This window comes from Ambystoma mexicanum, chromosome 1q, assembly GCF_040938575.1.
Source record: "Ambystoma mexicanum isolate Mex_15411 chromosome 1q, UKY_AmexF1_1, whole genome shotgun sequence".
In the NCBI taxonomy this organism is placed as follows: domain Eukaryota; kingdom Metazoa; phylum Chordata; class Amphibia; order Caudata; family Ambystomatidae; genus Ambystoma; species Ambystoma mexicanum.
Window position 1 is genome coordinate 1,019,693,672 of NC_090922.1, and position 24,465 is coordinate 1,019,718,136.

At 44.7% G+C, this 24,465-nt stretch overlaps 1 protein-coding gene across 3 annotated transcripts in view; it reads left to right on the plus strand.

Moving 5' to 3' along the window:
* The window catches only part of ZNHIT6 (zinc finger HIT-type containing 6), a 480,560-nt gene that overhangs the window by 263,086 nt on the left and 193,009 nt on the right, over positions 1-24,465 (plus strand). For all 3 annotated transcript variants that reach the window (XM_069641693.1, XM_069641691.1, XM_069641690.1), the window contains exon 6: positions 15,456-15,524. In XM_069641693.1, coding sequence (XP_069497794.1) covers positions 15,456-15,524 — 69 coding nt within the window. The remainder of the gene's footprint in view (positions 1-15,455; positions 15,525-24,465) is intronic.

Sequence of the window (24,465 nt, forward strand, 5' to 3'; positions counted from 1 at the left end):
TTCCCCAAAAGAAGGTTTGATGACCTCTCGGTTTATTTATCCCAGGTGGAATGCCTTCTTTCCCCTGGAACAAGTCCCGAAAATGCCAAGGCGGACAATCCTTTTCCTCTGGTCTTTCCACTTCTTCACTTGTACTGACCAACTGTGTAATTACTGCTTACTGTGATTTGTGGCAGACTTGGTTTTCTTTCCTACCAAGCACTGCCTGTTGGGGCTTCCCCTTTTCCTGTGATGAGAAAGAGTCTCTCTATCAGCGTGGGTTTATTCTCCTGCCCAGTCCTGTTTGTTATACATTTTGGGGAGTTCAGGCGATGTGGGGGTCTTTCTACTGCACCGTTGCTATGGTTTCCTCACCCCGCTCTACTTCTTTCCTGGGTAGTGCTACCGCTAATGTACATAACTCCGCTCCCCGCACAGACCGTACCTATGTTTTCTGGTCCATCGGCTCCCTCGATAGCCGGTCAGCTGGACCCGCAAGGCGGGTGAGGGATCTTCTTTCCCGTGCCTCCTGCTCCCGACAAATACACCAGTCGGAAAACTTCTCCTTTGAAGTATCTTCCTTCTCTTTATCTTCCATGTGTGGCGAAATGTATGCTCCGCTAAGTCTTCTGTCGGTTCTTCCGGGAGAGTACTTGTCCTTCAGCCGTGTTGCAGTGTCTCATCCACTCCTTCTGCTTCCCCTGCTACAATCACCATACTAGTACTACTGTGCTGTCTTCCATATTGTCTCGCGTCACTTGTACGATGTGGGCTTCATACTAGTTGAAAACTAGAACAAGTGTTCTAGTTCTCTTGGCTTCCTCCTTTATCTGCATTAGGCTTCCTCGTTCCAGTAATGTTGTAATGGTCGTATGCTTTTACTGTATAGGAATACATCTCTTTTTTAGTGACAGAGAATGGGTAAAGTACAGGAATGTTGTCAAAAGTTTCTTTCTTTACCAAAACATTGCATTCAGTGTCACTGACTTCCACATCTTACAGGCTTCTTTTTTTTTACTTTTATTTGAATTTTCACAGGTTTCCAACACCACATTGTCTGGTAGCACACGGTACAGGAAACAATACAGCAGCCCGCAACTGGGCAATCAAATGTAGAAAGCACTTGTAATACTTCATTCCTGTCACCTCCCCCGTCTCTATTGGTCAGATATTGTCAGAATCCTTCCCATATATCTCTTGGTTGACTTGTTGGGGGTAGAGGCTAGAGTACAACTCTTCTTGCCGTTTGCCCAGGTCATATCACTCACCCATTGCTCAATCGTGGGGGGTGCTTTGCTCTTACACCGCATCAAAATAGAGCGCTTAGCCAACAGCAGTCCTATGTTTATAAGTTTACGCTTCAATGAGTTAGTTTTAAGCACATAGCCCAGTATGCACGACATATGTTTCCATCTTACAAGTTGCTCCACCATTTCTTCTAGCACATTGCATACCTTACCCCAATACACAGAGAATGCCCCCACAAGACCACAGCATATGCATTATATTGGCATCTTCATTTCCACATCTTGGGCTTCTTCCCTCAACTGTTATATAGATTTTCTTAAGGCGGGCCGGGGGAGATGCACTTTATTCAATATTTTGAAGTGGATTAGCCTGTACCTGGAGTTGAATATCTGTTTTGTCAGTCTGTACAATTGTAGCCAATGCGCCTCTGTAAAAGTGATGCCCAGGTCCGCCTCCCACTCCCCCTTAATGTCTGGTGTTTGTACCCTACTTGTGGACAGTGGCAATTTATATAACGCTGAAGCGGTTATCTTCACTGCAGTAGAGGCAGTGATGTAATTCAGACTTTGATACAACAGCGGATCCAGTGGGAACCCAGTCCACACAGAGGCCACTGCCGATCGAAGTCTGAAGTATTTCAGCTTCTGTAATGGGGTGTCACCTACATGCATCTTAATATCTTCCCAGGTCACAAATTGACCATTCCGGTACAGATCCCCAAGGTTCAATAAGCCCGCCCCCTGCCAGTGTGCGGCCAGTGCTGCATACCTCGACCGGTCCAAGTAGGGCGCATCCCAGATCAGCATGCCAGGGCTATATATTATAGTATTTTTGGGTTGTTGGACCAACCTGGACCATGCCTGTTGTGTAACTACGACTGGATCCAGCTGATTACCATTTCCTTGCTTTCCCATGACCACCCCGTGCAGCAGAGTACCCTTACTCTTCCCTTGCCTCTCCAGATCCAGGTATTGTGTGTGACCCGTCCTGCCATCAAGTGTGTCACGTAATATACTAGAGCTGCCAACTAGTAAAACTCATAATCCGGAGCTGTTAAGACCCTGTACTCATACGGCAACGTGAGGCGGTTCCTGCTGCCCCTAACCTGTCCCTTCCACACAAATGTGGAACATGCTCCCGTTATTTTGGTGAAAAAGGATCTACCCGGTCACAGTGGAATAGTGATAATGATAAAATAACTTGGCCAGTATAATCATTTTCAACAATGCCACTCGCCCCATGAGTGAGATAGGGAGTTGATTCCATTGTTCAAGTTTAGTGCACACTGCATTGACCAATGTGTCCTAATTAAGGTAGCGAACCATACTTGCCGAGCATGCCATTTCTACGCCTAGATATTGTACTTGTTGGGGCGCCCATCTCAGACCAAACAGGATGTTGGATTCACCCGTTATGTCTGTCAGTGGGAATACTTCGGACGTATTACTATTCAACCAGAGACCTGAGTATTTTCCAAATTCTTGGACCGTGGCTATCACCCTCTGCAAATATTTCCCGGTATTCCTCACATACATCAAGATATCATCTGCTTACAATGTAATCAATTCTACCAGTCCAGCTATTTTAATAGCAGCCCGTGCATGGTGGGTCCTCATTGGGTCCGCTAGAGGCTCTATCACCAACGCGAATAGTAAAGGCGATAGCAGGCATTCCTGCCTGTGCCGCCAGCTAGTTTCAGTAATGACGATAGAACGCCATTCACAGATACCCTGGGGTACGGCTGCGTGTATAGAATTTGCACCCAGCATATAAAGTTTGGGCCAAACCCCTAATTGTGTAACACCCTGTACAGGAAATGTCAATATACCGTGTCAAATGCCTTCTGCATATCCAGGGAAACCGCAACACCTTCGGTGACTTGTGGTATCCTTGCCAATATATTATAGAACCTACGTATATTTGATGCTGTCGCCCTTCCCTGTTATGGATCCCGCCTGATCTTCATCATCCTCCATGCTTCTGATGTTGTTGAGGTTGTGTGCTTAGTCACAAACCCTTGCCCTTGTGTTATTGGCTCCCCCATCTTCTTCCAACAGAAATCTTGAAAGGAAGCCCACTTTCCCTTCCGGTGTTCCACCGAAAAACAAAACGGCTTGAGAGCTAGGAACCACCTCATAATCCTTGCGTTTGTATTGTATCTTTTCTGAGGCTGAACCAGGTAAGGGGGTTGGGGGAGTTCTGTTATCAGTTGGAACTTTCTCCCAGTCAGATATCTAATGTGCCCCAATGCCCATTTAATACCTAAAGCCTGCAATTCTATTGTGTCGTTTTTTTCTCTGGGGAAGGGTTTGCGATTGACATACAATACTGGGTGTTCTATCCCATCATACTCTGGCGACAAAACTGCCCCTATCCCTGTATTAGCGCATCGGTTTGAAGGATGAAATCTTTATTAAAGTTTAGGACCTTCAACACTGGTTTACTACAGAAGATTCAGCGTTCTTCAATTTATCTGTAAGACCGGAAGCTATTTCTGAATATCTAGTAATGAACCTATGGTAATAACTGGTGAGACCCAAGAAAGCTCTTAAATCTTGTTTGGTTTGGGGAGGAGGGGTTTCTTGTACTGCTCTCAAACTGGGACTGAAGAAAACCGTTCCACACAAAAAAAGAAATACTTAACGGCTGACTGTGTCAGATGACATTGTTTTGGGTCAGCCATAATATCAGAGGTTTTCACTGCTCTAATGATGGTATAGAGGTGACACAAGTGTTCCTTTCAGGTCTGACTGTGGGTGACTATATAGTCTAGATATGCTCCACAGAAACTAAATATGGATGCAAAATTTGGTCCATCGGTCGCTGGAAGGTAGCCGGGGCTCCATGAATCTGTAGGGGGTAGAGCAAGGAGTTTTTTCTTTTGTCCTCAGAGTTCAGGGGTACCGGTCAATAGCCCTTCGTCAGATCAATTGTGGAGATGAGGACAGCCTGTCCCAGTTTGTCAATGAGGTTGTCCATTCTCGGCATTGGATAATTATCAAACCAGCACATGACATTCAATTTATGGAATTCTATTCTGAATCTCTACGATTGATCTGGTTTGCCATCCAGAACTATTGATGAGGACCAGGGATTCTGAGACGGTGCAATGATATCGTCTGCTTTCGTTTTCTCTACCTCCTGGCAGATCATTTACTTCCGTGCCTGTGGAATACGATATGGTCTTAAGTTAATGAGTTTACCCGGTGGGCTATGGATAAAATGTTTTATACTTGTTACTCGGCCTGGTTTGTGGTTGAATACATCTGTAAAGAGTCTGATTAAAGCCTGGAGATCTTGTTGTTCATGTATAGGTGGGTTGAGGGGTACTAGTTGTTACTTGGTTTCACCATCTGCTTGTAAGGTGGTCATAAGAATGGTAATTGATTCTATGGGATCTTCCTTCCACTCTTTCAACTGATCAATGATGTGTTGCTTAAAGGAGAGTTCCGGGACTTTTTTTTTATTGTCCCTACGGTTCGGCCATGTGTTTTTAAGCATAACTCGGTAGATCGTAGAACACTTTCCTATGGACCTTACCCGACTTTTCGTCCATTAACGCACTCGAAATCAGCCGCCATTTTCTGATAATCCTATCACTTGCCGCATCGCCCTGGCTCACCTGCTTTTGCGGCACTAAATCAAATCCCCCGCCCCTGAGCCTGACATCAGCAGACGCGTACCGCCCATTTCCCAACGCCAAAGCACGTTTCGTGTCAACAATCGCTGCGCCTCAGCTAATGAAGTGTCGCCATGGAAATGGCAGGACGCCTCTTTCCTCAATAAGTATAAACACACCGTTTCACAACACACAGCAGCAGATTTTCGATTCCATTACTCTCTGTGTGTTACTTTGAGTATTCTGTGACTCGTTTCTGTGCTCTGGTCAGCTACCTTCGTTGATTGTAGCCCGTGTGAACAGATACCAGTACCACCGCTATAAATTATTTTACTTTCTTTACCACACAATGGCTACAATAATGCCGTATATGTACGAGCCCGAGTACACCGAGGAAGAACTACTGGAAAGGCAAGCACGCGAAAACGATGGGGATTCGGACGGCAGTTGGGAGACCCTGGATCCCTAGGCAGTTAGTCAGCAGCAGGCTGGCCTGTGGGGGTCATCTCTGTACCCGGTGCCCAAAAGGATGATTTATTATGATCAACCATATTGATTATTTACCTATAACCATGTTTTGTATCAATAAAATCCAACGGCCTTCCTTTTATTGCCAACGCTTGAACAAAGTGGTGTGGTAAGTATTTTTGGGGGAGGAGGCAAGGCCGGGAGGCTTGATGCCAACCCGCAAAATAACATATGTGTGTCTGCTGCATATGGGTTCAACGGTTATGTGGATTGAAGGTGGGCGGCCAGCGTGAGGGAGGATGCTGGCCGGAGACATGTGGTGTGACAAGACAAGGCACAGGAAGACTATTCAATGGAGACACACTAGATTCATTTAAAAAATCAAAACAACCATTGTTAAAATATATGTTGGGTTTTATTTTAGATCTTAATTTCAATTGAACATAAATAATAAACATTACACATTGTAAAGTTGCGGTTGCAGCACATCCAGGGAAAATCCGCGGTATTGTCCACTGTCGCTGGGGAAATGTTGTCTAATGGCAAGTACCGCACAGGCAGGTATTACTCTCCGAACGCGGTGTCCGAGCCTCCCGTGAAGCCACCAAGTGAAGCAACGATAGGCCACCAGCCTGTACCACCTGTGAAAATGAAAGATGCAAACTGTATTAAAATGACAACTTTCTTATCACTGTCGATTCAGGTAAAAAATGTCATTCTGCTTTGAAAAAAATTCTATCTAGAAAATGCACAACATGGAACCAATTTACATGTATTCGAATGATATGTAGATGTAGTTTTATATGTGGGAGACGACCATGAAATAGTAGTGGCATCACTGACATCACAACCAGAGTATACTTACTCGTTACTCGGATTACGCGGACGAACAGTGCCGCAAAGTTCGTGCATAAGCACCATCATCATCCTCAACACGGTCCGTGAGAGGCAGGCTTCCCTGAACTCTGGCAGCTCGGTGATGCATTGCGGACTTGGCTCGCCTTCCGAAATGTAGGCCAAGCACCCGGAATTTTCACGGCAGCAGCAGTTCTCCTCCTCAGTTGGCATTAGCTCGCACCGATTGCACGTGCACCAGGTGGAGACGCCGTCCATGCGACATGGTCCAGGCTCTTCATCCGTTGACTGGTCCTCCCAACTGCCGTCCGAATCCCCATCGTTTTCGCGTGCTTGCCTTTCCAGTAGTTCTTCCTCGGTGTACTCGGGCTCGTACATATACGGCATTATTGTAGCCATTGTGTGGTAAAGAAAGTAAAATAATTTATAGCGTTGGTACTGGTATCTGTTCACACGGGCTACAATCAACGAAGGTAGCTGACCAGAGCACAGAAACGAGTCACAGAATACTCAAAGTAACACACAGAGAGTAATGGAATCGAAAATCTGCTGCTGTGTGTTGTGAAACGGTGTGTTTATACTTATTGAGGAAAGAGGCGTCCTGCCATTTCCATGGCGACACTTCATTAGCTGAGGCGCAGCGATTGTTGACACGAAACGTGCTTTGGCGTTGGGAAATGGGCGGTACGCGTCTGCTGATGTCAGGCTCAGGGAACGGGGATTTGATTTAGTGCCGCAAAAGCAGGTGAGCCAGGGCGATGCGGCAAGTGATAGGATTATCAGAAAATGGCGGCTGATTTCGAGTGCGTTAATGGACGAAAAGTCGGGTAAGGTCCATAGGAAAGTTTTCTACGATCTACCGAGTTATGCTTAAAAACACATGGCCGAACCGTAGGGACAATAAAAAAAAAAAGTCCCGGAACTCTCCTTTAAGACGTCTATCAGGTTGTGCCACTCGATAATTACATGGACCCGAAATGTACTGTATAGTTGCACTTTGTGTAGAGATAATGGCAGTAGATCTGCGAGCACCACCCCTTTGTACAACTGATCATTGATCCAAAATAATCTAAGAAATCGACCTGCTTAAAGATTCTGTGATGGAGCACAATGCAGTTTATCGCTAAGCCTTTGTCTAAATGGAGTTGAAAATATTTTGCAGCCCTGCAGGCGTAGTTGAAAGGTCCTAGTCAGCTCAGAATTTCGTACCCAGTTTCACAGCTCCCAATCTCTGTTTGCAGCTAAAGTGGTTATTGGCAGGGTAAATTAATGTATGTATAAGGAAAATTACAAGGGGGACTGGATGCCACGTTATTTGAATGGAAACACTCTTTGTAAGTTCCCCGCCCCTTGAGTACCTGCCAAATGTTAAGTTTTCTTTATATCAGTTTGTCAGGTATAAACATTTTACACGTTTATTTGCCAAGTGTCTGTTATCACTTTCCAATCGCTAGTGGCGAGTACCTTTTGTGAGGCCTGAATTTGTAATTACTCCTAAAAGATTTGAGGGGGCCTCCTGTTCTTTTAATTTGTCCCACAATGTATTGCGAGGTACACTATCAAATTCAGTTCTTGGATTAGTCAAGACAAAGTAAAAGTTCTGTTTCTTCAACTGTACATATTTCAGGATGAGATGAATAGTTGAAGTGTGCTTGTAAACTGTTGAAAGCCAACTTGCAATCTTCTCATCTCGTTAGAATTGTTTTCCTGAAGATTTTTACTAGGCTAGTAATTAGATTGGCTGATTATTTCCTGGGAATTCCCTTTTTAAAAATGGCATAATTTCATCATCCCTCCAAATCTCTGGGATTTTATACTGACAAGTCCATCAAAGCTATTTGTCAATACTGGGACCCAGATCTTTGGTTCTGTCTGAGTAAATCTACTGGGATTTTATCGGGCCAAGGGGCCTTGCCCGATTTTTGGCACGACTTGCGTCTATCAACTCGATTTCAGAAAGGGAGATGGGCTGGAGTTCTGTAAAAAATATTTCCTCTTCGATTTATAAAGTTCTGAAATGGCTGTACCATGCCTCTTAAGGATTTAGTCTCTGTAGCTATTGATTCAGTGTGCTGCCCTTCTGTTACAATTAACCAAAAATCCCCCATGCATCCAGAATGAACAACTTTCTTTAGCAAAGCCCACCTCCCATCTTAATTCTTGTTTGATATTAGGCTTTAATTATATCTTGTTTGACTCACTTGATATTGGTAATTAATCTTTGTCTCTTTTAAAGTTTTTAATAAAAGACGCTTAGCCTTTCTGCATTCCTGGTCCAACCAGCTATTTGGGGGGGGGTTTTGATGGGCTTGATTTTTAAAGTGGATCAATGTGTTAGAGGTCACAATAACCTGGAAAAATGTTTTTTTTTACTTCACTTTTTATTTTTGTTTATTCAAAGAAAACAGTGATGCAACCACATTGTGTTGATATCATGCTGGAAACAATTAGTTGCATCAAAACAACGCCCCACCCCCTCCTAACTCCACCACCCATCCTCCCCCACATCTGAACAAAGTGCATTTGTTCCCATGGTACCTCATGAATTATCCATTCCATCTTCTCATGATCCTCTTATATTTGGGGTTTCTGTCACTGTGCTGGTTACTCCCAGTTCCTCCAGATTTTTCATTTTTACCCAAGTACCCCCTCCTCTTATACACCTGCTTACCACACTTTTTGATTGCGTCCATACCTGAGCACTACTGAGGTAGGGGTGGTGGATGCCAACTCATCCACTGCTCGGCTATCGCCTGTTTTGCTGCATTGACATTTACTGATGCCTGGGAAACTCCCTATACATCCATATTCACAGTAGTACATTTCTGAGCTCCAGAGCAATCTAGGACCATCTACATTTCTCTACTGACTTTGTCCTAGAATCTTCTCACTCAGGCACACCCTAAAATCATATAAAAGAAGGTTCCTGTAGTATTCATATACTTTGGGCAGCTGTCATTGCTTATTCTCCCCATTTTGCTCAGCCTATCCCTGGAGTAATAAACTCTATGTAAATATTTTAAATAGTTTGAGCCCTAGTCTCAGAGATTGCCACTCTCGGTAACTGCAGGGCCTCTCTCCACTCTTTGTTTCTATTCTTCCCAGGTCACTCTCCCACCTAAGTTTTAAATCGTCCAGTTGCCTAGTCGAGTGGAAGGTCAATGTCTTGTAGAGGGTTGATACCTGTTTCGTGGTAACTTATTCATCAAACACATTTTTCTTCCCTGGGAGGCATGCAGTATCTGTCTCTTCTCCCCTATGTGTGGTCTCAGGGCATTTCTTAGTTGCAGGTACTTAAAAGAAATCTTTATTATATATGGCCCAGCTCAGTTGAAGGACCATCGCCTTAATCGGCCCATTTTCCCAAATTGATGCTACCTACTTTTTCTCCTACTTCAGGTATTTTTCGGCTTGGGACCACACCTTCCCTTGAGTAAGAGTCTGGTTTGTTATTGTTTGTTATTCAAGAGTTTCAACCACCCAGTCCTTACCCTTACAATACCACCACCCATTTACTATCCCAAGCTGCAAGGCCCAGTAGTATCATTTTAAATTCAGTAACCCTATCCCACTGAGAGCTATACCGGGTTTCCAGTCTTAACCTAGGTGTTTTGTTCTGCCATAGAAGTTCACACCAAATTTTGTCTACATTGTCAAGAAGCCAATAGTTATTGAACTTGGCACGTGTTGTACAACATATGGTAGTCGTGGGAGTGTCCCCATGTTATACAGGGCCCCCTCCCTAATAGGGACAGAAGGAGTGACTGCCAATACTCAGAGTTTGCGTCAAACTATCTGATGCTGGAACTAGATTGAGGTCTTCAAACAGGGTGCCCTCCTTCTGGATGACCACCCCATGATCGGTGAATCTTGCTGCAATTTTTTCCATTGGGAGGGTGGTTCGCACTCATCCCCCCTGCAACCCTCATGTTATCGGGTAATGGGTGGACTTCTGCCGGTATACTTTAAGTCCGGCATAGCTTCTTAACTCTTCTAGTATATCCATGTCCCTGGGTATCGATACTGCTGAGTTTGTCAGATCGAATAAAATGTCATTGGCGTTTAAGGCTATTCTCTCATATTTTCCAACTGGCCATCCATATCCCTCCAATATGTGGTCTTGCTGAATTTGTTCCACCAGCGGCTCAACTGCCACTGTAAAAGGCATCAGGACAGAGGACATCCCTGTCTATTCCCCCCATTCCAACAGACACCTGTCCTATAGGGTGCCATGCACTTTTACCCTAGTTCTGGGTTCATTGTACAGCAGTCACACCCACTTGATGATTCCTTCTCCAAAACCCATTCTGGCAAGTAACCTGAACATGTACTCCCATTCAATCGAGCCAAACGCCTTGTGGGCATACAGAGACAGGATTTATATGGGGGTTTGTGTACTGTTGGCCATATTCATTGGAGCTGTCTAATGTTCATTCTTAATGATTTGTGTGGAGTGAAGCCGCACTGGTGTTCGTTGGCTATGTCTGCAATTATCGTTTGCATACTATTTACCAATACCTTGGCCAAGATATTAGTTTCTGTGTTAATAAGATATAAGGGCCTATAGGTTCCACACAGATGCCTTTGGTTCTCTTCCTTTGGTATTACTACGATAGTTGCCTCTTTTAGGTCTGGCAGAAGGACCTCTTTATCCCTACTCTCCATAAACATATCTCACATTGTCTCTATGGATTCTGGTTTCAGTCTCGACCATAGTACTTGGAGAAGTCTGTTCAGTCCCGTTGTTTTTCCCTTTCCCAACTGTGACAATGCAGCTTCAGATTCCTCAAATGTTGCATCTCTCTCTAAGGCATCCCTTTGCTCATCGGTCAACCGTCTAATGGGAAGGTTATGTAGAAAAGCCTGAGTTGCCCCCTCGCTCTCATCTATGTGCGATTTATTTAACTGTGTGTAAAATGCAGCGAAGACCTGCGCAAAGTCACGTGGTTCTATTTTATTTTTCCCCTTACCCTCTACCCTCTACTTCATTGACCAACTTACCCAGTTCATCTCTCTGAGCCAGCCACGCTAACAGTTCCCCCCCCCCATTATCACCCCATTCGTAGATGTGTGCCCCCTTATGCCACCAACCCACTTTTGCCCTCTCCAGTTCCTTAATTCTTATCTCCTCCTGCACACATCTAAAGTCACTCAACCAGTCTTCGGTGTGCCTCTCCTATCAACCCTTTTCCAATTGATTGACACTCTTCCCCCTTTCTGTATTATTGATCGCTCTGCCTTTCCTTCACTGTAATCACTGCTAAGGCCCTCCCTCTTATTGCTGCCTTACACGCTTACCATAGCATCTGCTTCCAAATTACCAAGTCCCTATTTATTTGCAAGCATTGCTGTGCTTCCTTTCCCTAATTCATCCTCTACCTGCCAGTCTAGAAGATGGTATATGTTCAGCCTCCATGTTCTGCCCACTGTGTGGGTATTATGGAATATCGTTGATGCAAACGGTGCGATTCTGAGTTTTTCTTACTGTTTTTCTCAGTCCTTGGGGACAGCACATAGTCTATTCTAGATAAGAAGGCATTTGCAGCAGAGAAGAAAGAGTATTCCCTGTGCTCTGTGTGCATCTCCCTCCATACGTCAAACCGGTCGTGCATGATTTTCTCGAATCCAAATGGCTTCTAGAAAATCGCCCAATTTGGAACCCTTGATCGTTGGTTTCAAATTCATCCTTCTTCTATTCATTGTCTGGTCCATCACATCATTGAAATACCCCCTGATAAATAATCCCTGTGGTGCGTTTAGTATCAAGTTTTTTTGAGATACTCTAAAGTATCTGCTAATAGTGTAGGAGGGGCATAGATGGTGACTAAGGTGTATCTCTCCTTTCCCACCCTTCCAGTTATCCCCGCTAACCTTCCCCTGGAGTTTTGCATCACATTGGTTATCTGGAGGTTCATCTATTTCTTACAAGCCTCCTATCTTAAAGACTTTGTATGGGTCTTGGAAGCGTGAGCCCTTCATGTTTTTTGCACTTTACCTCCTCCCCAACCTCCTTCCCACAAACGGTGAAGTATCTGTTGCCCTCCAATAACATTTCAAGATGAAAATGTAAAGCTTCCCCTCCCTATGCTGCACTACTCGGCATCTCCGGTGCATCCTGACCCATCCCTCTTCCGCATATATTATATATTCGGCAGTTATTTGCTTTCCCGCTCGCTCTTCCACCTAATCTCTCCCAGTGGTGTGGTTCTCTCAGACCTACTTTTGGCCGCTGCATTTATTGCCATTTTATCTCTCCCCCCCTCGTATTGCAAAGTTGCCCCCACCCACCTACTGGGATCCCTATGCACCCCCCTGAAACCCCTCACCCCGACCATTTTCCCCTCCGAAGTAATCCAGTTCCACACCACTCCAATCCCTTTTTGCCTAATACCTTTCCTGTGAATCGTTGTCACTGAGTGGGGGTAACGTGGTTCATAGCGATTATGCCATCCGAGTACATTGCAAACTTGCGGGACCGGTGTGTCCTGGGAGTCTTTCTTCATGCTGGATGGATCCCTCTGCTTTCCAGCCAGTCCCATACTTCTCCCGGGTCTTGAAATATCGATGTGCGGTCCACCTGGATCACCTTGAGTTTGACTGGAAAAATCAGCATGTATTTCATAGTGTTGCCTCGTGGCTGCCTTTTGACGTCTTCAGATGATCATCCTGCCTGCTGGACCTGGAAGGCGTATTCTCCACTTGGATTGGGCCTCTACTCCTGCCAGCCTGCAATATCATGTCCATATCTCGAATATAGTTCGGCTACCACTGTTTGTCTGGGTGGTGCTTCAGGCGAGGATGGTCTGCTCGGCTGCTCCGAACCTTGTGTACCCTTTCATTTGAGAAAGTTTGTCAAGCCTTTTGGGCAAATGGTTTACTGTATCCACTTCTCCAAAACTAGATTTATGGAGAGGCCCTCAACCCTGTCCGGTAGTCCAGCAATCCCGATATTTGCTCTCTGGGATTTGCCTCCAGTGAGTTACATGTGATTTTAACAAACAGAAAATAACTAACAACATTTATATCTAAACATTTTTAATGAAGAAAATACCAAATGTTTTTTCTTATTTGGGTGGTTCCCCCTCCAAAACCCCTGTTTCCCTTGGTTTATAATACCACCCCAACCCCCTCCCCACCCGTTTTAACCGCTTAGCACAACCCCCATAAAATATTTAAAATAATTTGGTATTTTTTTTGTTATAAATGTTTTGATGTTAATGTTGTTCATTATTTTCTATTTGTTTAAATCACTGAATACCCCTCCAGTGTTCATGGTTTTCCACTAAGTTCCTATACTTCGGATTGCAAAACTTGGACCGTGTTTTCCAGCTGGCTTATCCTCTCTTCCCTCTCCCGACACTCTGCGATATTGCTTGGAGGTCCTGCCTCAGTAGGGAGACATCCATCGCCACATGCCCAATCCTCTCTTCCAGGATTCTTCTGGACTCTTGCACTGCTTTCAAGACCATTGGGATGAACGACTTGCCTTCTGCCACATGGCTTGTTCAGGTCTTTCCAGGGATGGATTGATATTAGCCCTCCCTTGGAGTTTTCCTCTGTACGCTCAACCGTAAACCTGTCCATTTTGCTTTGCGATGTCTTGCCAGGTTTCTTCTTGCACATGTCTCTTGTCAAAGTGGCTAGTTGCAGCTTGTGATACATATGTTTTATGTACAACGCTTTGCCAAAAGCGCTATATAAATACCCATCTGACCCCGAGATTAGGTATAGAATTTAGCATTGAGTTCTTGCCTGTCTGCACTGTTGGATCATAACATTGGCATACCATTAGGTAGTAATAGCTCCAGGAGATGAGGACTTTCATTAAACATCAAAAGACCATTCTGCTATCGAACCTCAAACACACACAATACAATTGTTTGCTTTACTATGTAATTAGCCAGGTTTTTGTGTTTTCAACATTTAAATATATACAGATAAAATGGCCAGAGAAATAATGAAAAATTGTTTCCCTCACAATGCAGAAAGCTGCCACATGGTAATGATTTCCATACAGTTTTTGCACACGTCTGCTGGATGTCACATACATTTTACTATCTTGTAAAAGAGAAAAGCAATTGGGTTTAGCCACATTCTCTCTGTCCCTATTTAACATAATAGGGTGGCCCCACAACATCCACACCCAGGGTTGATTTTGGAAATCCATCTTCACATTCAGTAAATACATTTTTTTTATAAAAAATACTTTCTGCACAAGTTAATGGTTAACATAAATCAGTTTGCAAGAGCAGGCCAGTCTTGTCGCTTAATTCAACTCTCACCTTCTGTGCAAGTTTCTCACTCTTCACACTGGCCCAAGATGATTAACACAATGTCCAGGGCTGGTTCCCCTGTGTTAAAATCCAATCATGTGAGTCGCATAAGGTGGTTTGTACTAAGGGAGGGGTGTACTCTGGTTTTTCTTTGGTGTAAACTGTGGCTGCACCTAAACATACCACTTGTTAAAAGTAATTATTGTAACTTAAGATGAGCAACTTAATGTGCGACAGTCATTTTTCTTTTTTTTTCTTTTTTTTCTTTAAACCGTGCAGGCATCCATTTTGTAATATGTATTTCTTTTTTAGGTGTAGCCATAGTTTACACCAATACAAATAGTGTGCCCCTACTTTGTCTTAATTTATACATTTTGAAGATCAAGTGCATTCAAATAGGACTTTAATATCCCTGGTGGAACTGAAACACTGTGGTCATCTTGCAGTAGACTGCTTTATCTCTTCCATTTCAGTTATTGGTCTATGTAGAAGTGGGATGAGTGAACCACAAGGCAAAAAGCAAGTCAAAGCACTGTGTTCTTACACAAATGAACAAACCACACCTACAGTATTATTTTGTCCACCATGGTGATACAGGTACACCCTCTTGAGCTCAGAACAATTGTTTTACTAGTACACCTCTCCTCTTACCCCTCTTTCGCCCAAATGACAGATGTAACACGCAATCAAATGTGCACACACCCACAAGCACTTTTTCCGTTTTCTTTTCTTCACCTTCTCCTTCTTTTTTATTTCTGCCGACGGCCCATAATGTAGAACATGGCTTTTTTGGTACATCTTGAACAATCTGTGCTTACATGGAATATGTGCGTTAAATGCTCTGCATTTTGTTGGGGAAATATCCCAGCATGCAGTAAAATGTGTGAAACAATAAATTCTTTTGCCAAAACATGACATCAAAGTAAATGTAATTTTGATGAAATAGATTAAACTATCTTCACGTTGTAGTAGTATGATACTTTGACTTTTGATGTGTTTTTTTAATTTTCTAGGGAGCAGAGGTTCTACTGGCATTTGAAACTTCTATTTCCCCAGAGTGACGCTGAATACTGTGAAAACAGGTACCCACTCCAAAGACACTAGAAACTTTTGCCAGTTTAATCCACCCATTTATGTATGCAAGATCAAAAGTAAAGTAAGAGAGATGGGACCAAATTGTGGTTTTGTATATTCTAACCACATTTATATGTATCTAAGACACTTTCTTTAAAAAAGTCACATTTTTTCATGAATTTCAAATGAAGGAAAAAGTTAAATTTCCATTGAAAATACTACATTCTTTTGAAAACCTGAGTGTTTTATTTATATTAGTTTTGTCTCCTATGTCCTGTCCTCTTCCTTCCTTACTAACTAACGGGCGTAAGCCTTGTATTACAGCACATTGTTTTGAAAAGCAAACACAGAAGTCTGGACATATCAACTGCTGCATCTGGTTCTGCCCCTGGTCTCACCATCCCCCTGAGTTGCTAGTCCGTACATTTGTCGGCACCGTTTTTTTCACAATTTCCTAACACTCTTTTCCTTTTGGCTTCTTCAGCAACCAGTCCTGCCTCCACTCAGACCATGTCCTTGTTCCAGCAAGAACTTTTTCTGGCAGTTTGAGAGTTCTGACCCTCATACTTGGAGCAAAGTGTTTAGGCCCGACAATCGGTGGAATTGATGTACATTCTGTGGCAAACTCTCCTTCAGAGCCCTCTCTTCTAATCTCTGATCCTTACAGAATACGTCTTAAGGGTGTCATCCATAAAATATTCAGCATTTTATTGAACGGTGAAGCAAGATTGAATCATTCAAGCTTTGTTGTACCCCAGTACTGGCAGGGGCCCAATGTACCCCTTTGACTGGTGGCCAGGATCTCATCAGGAATCACACAGGCTCCCTAGTCGGGGTGCTGAGAACTTGTGCCCTTTCTGCCGAATGTCCTTGCCGACCTCATAACTGAGGCACCTCAGAGGTTGCACTTTGGTGCACTAAGGTCACACAAAAACTCCCTTTATCAGTGATGGGAAGGTTTCTCTGATGCTTTTGTGGCTTCAGAAAGCCTTCAGTTAGTCCGAACTGAGTTGCTCCATCCCACTGCTTCTCCATACATGTGTGTCACCCCAATATGTGGGCTTGTGCTAGTGGTGTATTGGGATCTCCTTTTCAGTCTGGTGGGTTGCACCCCCTAGCAGACCAACTGTCTAACTCCTCTGAAGAACAGTCTGATGGGCTTCAAGAGCACAGAGGACCGGACGGTCTGAGGATTGATCATGGTGAGGGAGATAACCTCCCATCATCCAACACTGCCTTTCATGAGTAGCTGATGGGTACTATGGATTTGTTTATGCATGGCTGTCCCAGAGATAGTGGTGCTTGGCTTTGTTGTAGCAGGGACATGAACAGTGTGTCCTGGAGTACCCATCAAGAAAGAGAAGCGGCCAAGTTGTGCAACAATTGTTTGACTGGAATTTCTAACTCTGCTCCGGGATAAGACGAAAAATCTCTGTATAATGTAGGTGGAAGATTCTATCAGGTGTTCTTACACTAAACCAGATTGCAACCAGATGCTGTGGGAAGGTCTTGAGGAGTTTACTTAAAAACTACATTGAGTCTCTAAGCTCTGTAACTATCAATCTTTGGACATGGCAAGAGTTTGCCAAGGACCTGTAGGACTCCTCTCTGGAAGCATTAATGTGGTGCAGAGCAATGTACATCATACTGCACAGAAAAGTTCCAAGCTGACTGAGAATTTATTAGATCTTGCAGATGACGGGATACATTTTTTACAATTGTTGCATATCCCTTGATGTTGTCACTAATCCCCCAGATGGGGCCCTTCCCATTCGGTCAGGGAGGTGAGGCCGCTACCTGATGGTCCCCCTGGGGCTGGTATTCAGCGAGAGAATTGCATGGGAGGGGACCCTCTCCACGGGAGAAGGGAAGACTATCCAGGGAAAACGCGGTATGTTAGCCACCTTTCCTCCATGCATTGCTCACCCAAAAACACAGATGGGGCCCAAGCACCCACACCCACTGTCTCCTCTTTCCTCTGCTGGTTACTACATGCATAGTAGCCCTTTCGATCAGATAGACAATACTGTGATGTGTAAGAGTAGATAGCTTCAGAAGTACTGACACGAAAAAGAGCAGGGCAATGAAGAGCCCTCTGCAGAACCAAGCTAAACATACTAGCTGTCTGGGATTCGAAAGACGGCTTACCATAATAAAAACGGCGAGGACTCTCCTCAGTCAGTCCTGGCTCAGAGGAGCATCAAGCTCGGGCGGGAAGCTGCACAGGGAGGACGCGCTGCAGACCCAGATGCCGTGAGTAAGGAGTGGGCGTCCGAGAAGGCTGATGGAGCAAGGGCTAACCTGAAAGGTGTATAATCCACCCTCCAGTAACAAGTCATCGGAGTGGTCCAGGCAAGTACCGACGTACAGTAGAAATGAGCATGGTGGCGCCGCCGAGAGTAGATCACGAGAGCCCAGAGGAAGCCAGAGAAGCCTGCCAGTGTTGTCACGCACCGGGACCCTCATGGATCTAGTCGAAGGGTACGGGGACCAGGCAGGCATTGGGAAACCCTAGATGGAGGCTGTGGTCTGAAGAAGTGCAGAACCATCTTCCTCGTCCCAATGGGACCAAACAGGGAAACTAAACTTACTGGGTGAGAGAGCACCCCAAGGAATGTTGGGCATTTTGGAGAGTTATACATACAAGACAACGCCTGAGAGGATAGGGAACCAGGCCCGAGAAAGAGACATAAACCTGAAGGGCGGGTTCAGGGACCCAAAGGTTAGGAGATTGGAAGAACTGTATATGCAAGACCATGCCTAGCAGGATAGTGAACCAGGCCTGAGAAAGAGCGATTTATAAACCTGAGAAAGGGGCCTGGGACCCACATAGAGAAGATCAGGGGAAAAGAGATCATTTCGGCAAAGGTCGAGAGAAGACCAGAGGGTGCTATATATCCTCTGATAAAAATCCCAGATATCCCAGGTATCATTGCAACTGTTGAAAAGAAGACATTTTCCCCATCTTAGTAGAACTATATAGAAAGGCCTAGTGACGGCCAGGGGAAGGAGGTTATTCCCCCATCATTTTCTAACTGCCTAAAACCACCCAGAAGGTAACGAGTCACTCTTCTGGAGTCAGGGAGAAACCTGTTATATAGTTATTCCTTTTGAGGTGCAAGCGACGGAAATAGGTTTGGGACATAGGTCAGTGGACTATTACTTTTGACAGACCTTCTGACATCATCCTTATTTTTATTGGAGACAGGGGACCCCCTCTTAGTTCTAGGGATGGATAGGATACTTTCTTTCTGTTAAATAAAGGTTTATGCCAACAAGCATGCCACCTTTGCTTCCCAAGTCTGCTTCTGCACCCTTACACAATTCACCACAAATGAAGGGCTGAATAACAAAAAAAACTTGCAATCTCACTGCTATATCTTAACACAATAACCATTGAACTCATTTCACCGACCACCGGGCCTAAAAAGTAGCGATTGTGCTCCTTCAGCGGTTTCAATTTTCTATATTTCCAAAACAGACAAGGGGACAGATCTTTAGTGGGCTCAACGAAAGCAGCATAAAACCACTGTTTGTGGTGGCTTTTCACATCCTTCCACAGGCTGCAAGTCCAAACATTAATAGTCTGCTCCTGACCCCTCAAATCCAGTGTGCGGGGACTGGAGCAGGATTGCAGATTTTCTGAAGGTTTGGAAATGCCTCTTAACTTGTATAAGGATACTGCCTTCCTGTTACGCTCACCTGGCTCCCACAGAGGCGTCGATCTGAACTGGACAGCTGCGGTCTCCACCAATGTGACGCGTAGGGCCGAGATGACGGACTGGACTGGCCCACCTAACTTCGTTTGCTTGGCCCGTAGGAATATTCTTCTGCAAATGGAGAAAGGGAATTAACCACCCGTGGAGTTGAGCGTAAATCCCCCCACCCCTGCTGTTCTCCCCTCTCCATCTTGCATTGAGCGCATGGGCGCATAGATAACCAGTTGCTTCACTGGCTTGAAGGAATTGGTGAGTTCCAGAACAATATTGACTCCGAGATTCCCGGCAAGACGCTGTAAGAATGTAGTTCGTAAGAGTTCAAACGCCTGACTTTCACTCTTGTCCGATTCCTTGCAGGTTGCAGCTTGACCCTAGTGAAGAGTTCCTTGTGGCAACCGGTAAAACTCTGGTAAGGATTTGTATTATCCAACACATTTTGATAAAATAATGTCAATATGTAACCTGTTGCTTTCTCCCTTATTCAGGCGCTGAGAGAAAGTATGAAGTCTCAGGGAATAATGCCTCCGGCGGTAAAATCAGGTAAGTCTATTGTGGTGAGGAGTGTTCCTCTTGTTAGTCCCTTTGTTTCCCCTTGCTGTCCTTTTGTTTCCCCTTAGGGGCCGGGGTTCGGCGAAGATGCAGTGGAAGCTGCGCCGACCCGAGAAGAGGAATAGTACCCCCGGCGGTAAAATTAGGTAAGCCAATGGGGGGGTAACTAATATTCCTCTGTGTATTCCCTTGGCTCAACTTGCTGTTCTTGTCTTCTCCTTAGGTGCACAAGTGCGGCGGGAAGATGCAGGAGGATGCGGTGGAATGTGAAGATGCTGTGAAGGCCGGTGAGTTCAGTGTGGCACTGCAGCAGGCGAGGCGACACGCATATATAGCTTCTTTCTTCCAGCTCGAAGGCGCGATGGATCGGGAATTCAGGTAAGGATCAAAGGTATTGCTCTTGTTCTAACCTTTTCCCCTTCTTTCTCCCTTTTTCTAGGAGCTCCAAACTGGAGGCGGGCGTGGCAGAAGGCTGGATGCAGACTTGCAGGCACGGTGAGCGTTACGCTGCTGGATGCAGAATAACGCAAAGCGTGTGCTGCTCTTCGGGCGTGGTTTAAATAGCCTCCAAAGTAGTCCCAGGTAAGTATTCCTCCCCAGCCCCGCCCGAGTAAAAAAATAGTCCCTAAGTAAAGTAGTCCCTTCCAAGCCTCTTTTGGCTTGGAGCCCTTGCAGCATGGTCTGCATCAGTTAAGTTTACAGCATGGTCTGCATCAGGTAAGTTTTAATCTATAAGCTTGGCGCCTATGGCACCAGGACTGACTCTCCATATGAGCCTGGCACCATAGGCGCCAGAACTGGACCCAAATAGCCCCTAGCAGGGGTTGTTGGGCTTGCTTGAGATAACTTGATGCCTGCTTCCGGGGTTGCTGGACTTGGTCTGGGTCCCCGGGGGTAGGCATCATGACACTTCCTTGTATCCTATTCCCCATGTGTTTTTCAACCCGATTCAGTTAAGTTACCAGCTGAGCTACAACATACTCCTTCATACCCCGATTGTTGTTCTGAAGTGACCACTGTGATGAATCCAGTGAGATAATCACCAAGACCCCAATATGGGCCTCCTCTCATGTGGCCAGGGAAAAGCAGCCACTACCTGATCCTGACCCTGGGGAGGCTCACATGGAAGGGGACTCTTATCAGTGGGAAGTGATGACCTCTTAAACTCATGATTCCCCTAATGTTCCTAAAGCTTTGATGGCTTATTGTACACAGACTGATGTTTTTATTATAAAAACCACTATGGACTTCAGAACCCATAATGCCTGGGGCACTGGGACGAGGGAGTTAATGAAGACCATGAAACATAATGAGCGGTCTAGTTGTAGTGAGAAGCACCTGAGTGGGACATTTCAATTCAGTAATTAGTTTCAGGTGAAGAAAGGAGATGCTGATGGAGTAGCAGTGATGGTAGCAGGACCGAATGCGGGATATGATGTGCAAGCAAGATAAGCAACAGCTGAGGCTGACGTGGGAAACAGGTGACCGTGCAGAAGAGAGCGCAGCTAGAAGCGGCAAAGGGGAAAACTACACCGTGTGGGAGATGAGCTCCTGACATGCCGTGAACCGCTACGGTAAGGAACCAGAGACCTCACTTAGCTGTCGGAGCTCCACCAAAGGACTGCGATCAGCGCAACAGTCATATCGGAGCTAGCAGCCGTTGACCCGAGGAGCTCTGCTGTAGTGTTGGGCAAGATTTTCATAAATGTGAATAATCTTCCTGACCTGTGTAAACCCCAGAACATTTTGCTTGGGCTTGGTAATTATTTATCCTTGTCCCTAGGTGAGTGGGAATATTTTTCGCCTCTCACCTAGACTTTTACTATTTGTATGGGTGACCTTTTTATGTCTCACCATAGTGTGTGATTGGAATTATAGTTTCCTATAACTTTTGGGCATAGCCTGGGTGGCCCCTTTGGGCTTCCCTTTGTAATTTCTCTTTAATGTACCTGGGTGAACTACTGTTCACAAGGGGTAAAGTGGGATTTACATTCCCTTTACATTTGATATAGTGAGCCAGCACATCCACCTTATGTGGCTTGCTGGGGAGCTACTTTATCCCCTTACTTGGTAACCATTTCTGTTGCAATTACTAGTTATCTTGAATGGTGGGTGGCAGTTTAACTACTTTTATGACTTTATTATTATTACTCGCAGGCTGTCAAATCATTTGTGGTACTGCACAAGAGGGTCACCATTCTGCTAGAATGATAGTCTTTCTTTTTTCACCATTTCTCCTTTACTGCTTGTTCTTCTGCCATTATAGGTGGGAGAGATCATGGCTCCAGGGTGTTTGAGAAGGTAGGAAGTGAGTTAGGAGTCCAAACCTCTGCATCTTATTGTCTTTCACCTTGCCTGAAAGGAACCAGTTCCTCCTGGGGAGCTGGCTGCCCTGATTGGACCACCATACTGCCCCTTTCTATAAACTGCAGAGGTTGTGCTGTAATTCCTGATAAATACTCTGATCCTGGAAGCTGCTGACAAGTCGACCACTGGAGCTGAAACCGAAGAGTAAGATGAAGAAAGGACCCCTGTAGCGATTTCCAGTGACCAGAGAGCTTGCTGTGGAACCGGAGCCGGATGTAGCCCTCCCTTCCAATCGACCTGGGGTCCCGAAAAACATGACTCCTACCAGAAGGCTAGTGAGCCCCACTAGTCTCAAGATGACCTGCATTTTGAGCCATCCCATGATGTGCTGCGACCTTGCTGGGTTGCAATGCCCCAATACCCTGGGACCTTGAGCCATTTTGCGGTGCATGGTCATCCACAGTCCGAATCCGTCCGAAACTTTGGTGGCCTCCTCCTGCCTCTCCAACACCATTCGAATCTCTGAAGTCCCCTCAGCAGACTGCAGGACCGAGAGCGTGAAGAGAATCCGACGGGTGATATCCGTTCTTCATCTGGCTGCTGTAAAAAGGCGCCAAATCCACAGAACCACGAGAATCTGTAAATAATCCTTTGCTGGAAGCCTCATCTGATGACTGCTGCTGCATGTTACCATCCAGTGTCCAGTTCTTTCGTCTCCAGACCAAGAATCCATGGACCAGATCCTGTGCTCCTGCATCCTGAAGGCATCCACTCAGAAGCTCTGCTTTTCTCCTAAGGTACTGTGTGGGCTTGTGTAATGCTTGGTGTGCATCCTGTGAGACTGAGTGGGTGATTCGTGTGGTTAGGAGTTTGCCCAATACCACTTTCCCAGGCCTAATGCTTGAACGCATATTGGAGCCTCCTCAGAAGTCCCTGAACACTAACTCTGAAACTTTGACTTTCCTGCAACTGAAACCCACCTCAACCTGCCTACAGCTGGTACCTAGACCACAAGGTTACCTCTTCTGCCTCTGAGAGAACACATGCAATAGACTAGGGAAGAACTGTATAGGAAAAGACTTCTGTCTTGAAGTATAACCAGTCTAAAAATACTTTCTTGCTGAAAGAAGTAGTGTGGTAACTATCTCTGTGAAAAAAGTTACAAAGTGTCATTACGTTTATGCCTACCTTTTGAGTTGTATTCTGCCCCTCTAAAAAAGTGTGTAAGTTGATTTACTTACTTTGAATGGTGTTTTCCCCCTTCTAAAAAGTAATACGAGTTGGTACTGTTATCATTGATTAACTGAATGAGTGTAAATGCTTACCAGTAGGGTTTACCTGTTATACCTGGTTACCTGTTCTTGTATATCATTGGGTGTTGCTTTCCCTGGTCTGCTATATACAGATCTAAAAGGGTTTTGAGTTGATACTTGTCTTAGAGTTGCATGTAGCCCCTCATAAAAGTGTATAGGTCTTACCTTGATTAGCTGCTGCTCTTCTAAACCTCTACCCCTGGGTTGTGCTTCCCTGAATTGCTTTTGGTGCTATTCTAAAATAGTTTCATAAAGTTCTTACTTACCTTACAAACTGTGTTATACATTTCTTAAACGTATAATGGTTATAACTAGCTATTAAGTAGTGGATAGTTATGTAGCAATAGGTCAATTACTTACCTTGAATAACCTTGTCATTAAAGTGCAATATGGTTTTGCTTTCCCTGATGTGCTTAGTGCATTCTAAAATAGTTGAGTGTTAATACTTGTCAATGAGTAGCTTATGGCCCCTCCAGAAAGTATGAGTTGACTTTCTAACTCTGAACTAAGTTCTAAAAAGTAATTTTGCAAGGAATATACTTGTAACAGGGTTGGTTTCTTATGTGATTTCATAACTGAGTGTCACTATATGACCTACAGGGTCAACTACCCTTGAATTACTGATTGTATTCTAAAAGTATATATAACATGGTTTGACTCCCCATGAATAGCTGACTGCCATTCTGAAGGTTTTGTAGGTTTGACTCACCTTGAACTGCTGATTGCTATTATCAATAAGGTTATACTTTGGATTTTATCCCATAAGTATTGAGTTGGTTTTTATTGTGTTTATATATAATGTGATAGTACTTATTTACCTTGGTTTACTTGTATTTAAATAAAGCCTCTATTTTTACAATACCTAGGGTTTCAGTGTTTCTTTGGACAAGCCTGGCTGCTCTGACCATGCTACCACATTCTGAGGTGGTACAGCCTTATACTACGAGTGAGCTTACTGCCTCAGATGTATGGTTTTATGAAGCCCTTAGATGAACTGTAGAAAAACAGTCTTAACAGAGTTCTCAGTATGCGATGGGCTTGTGGTGGTGGTTAATTTCAAA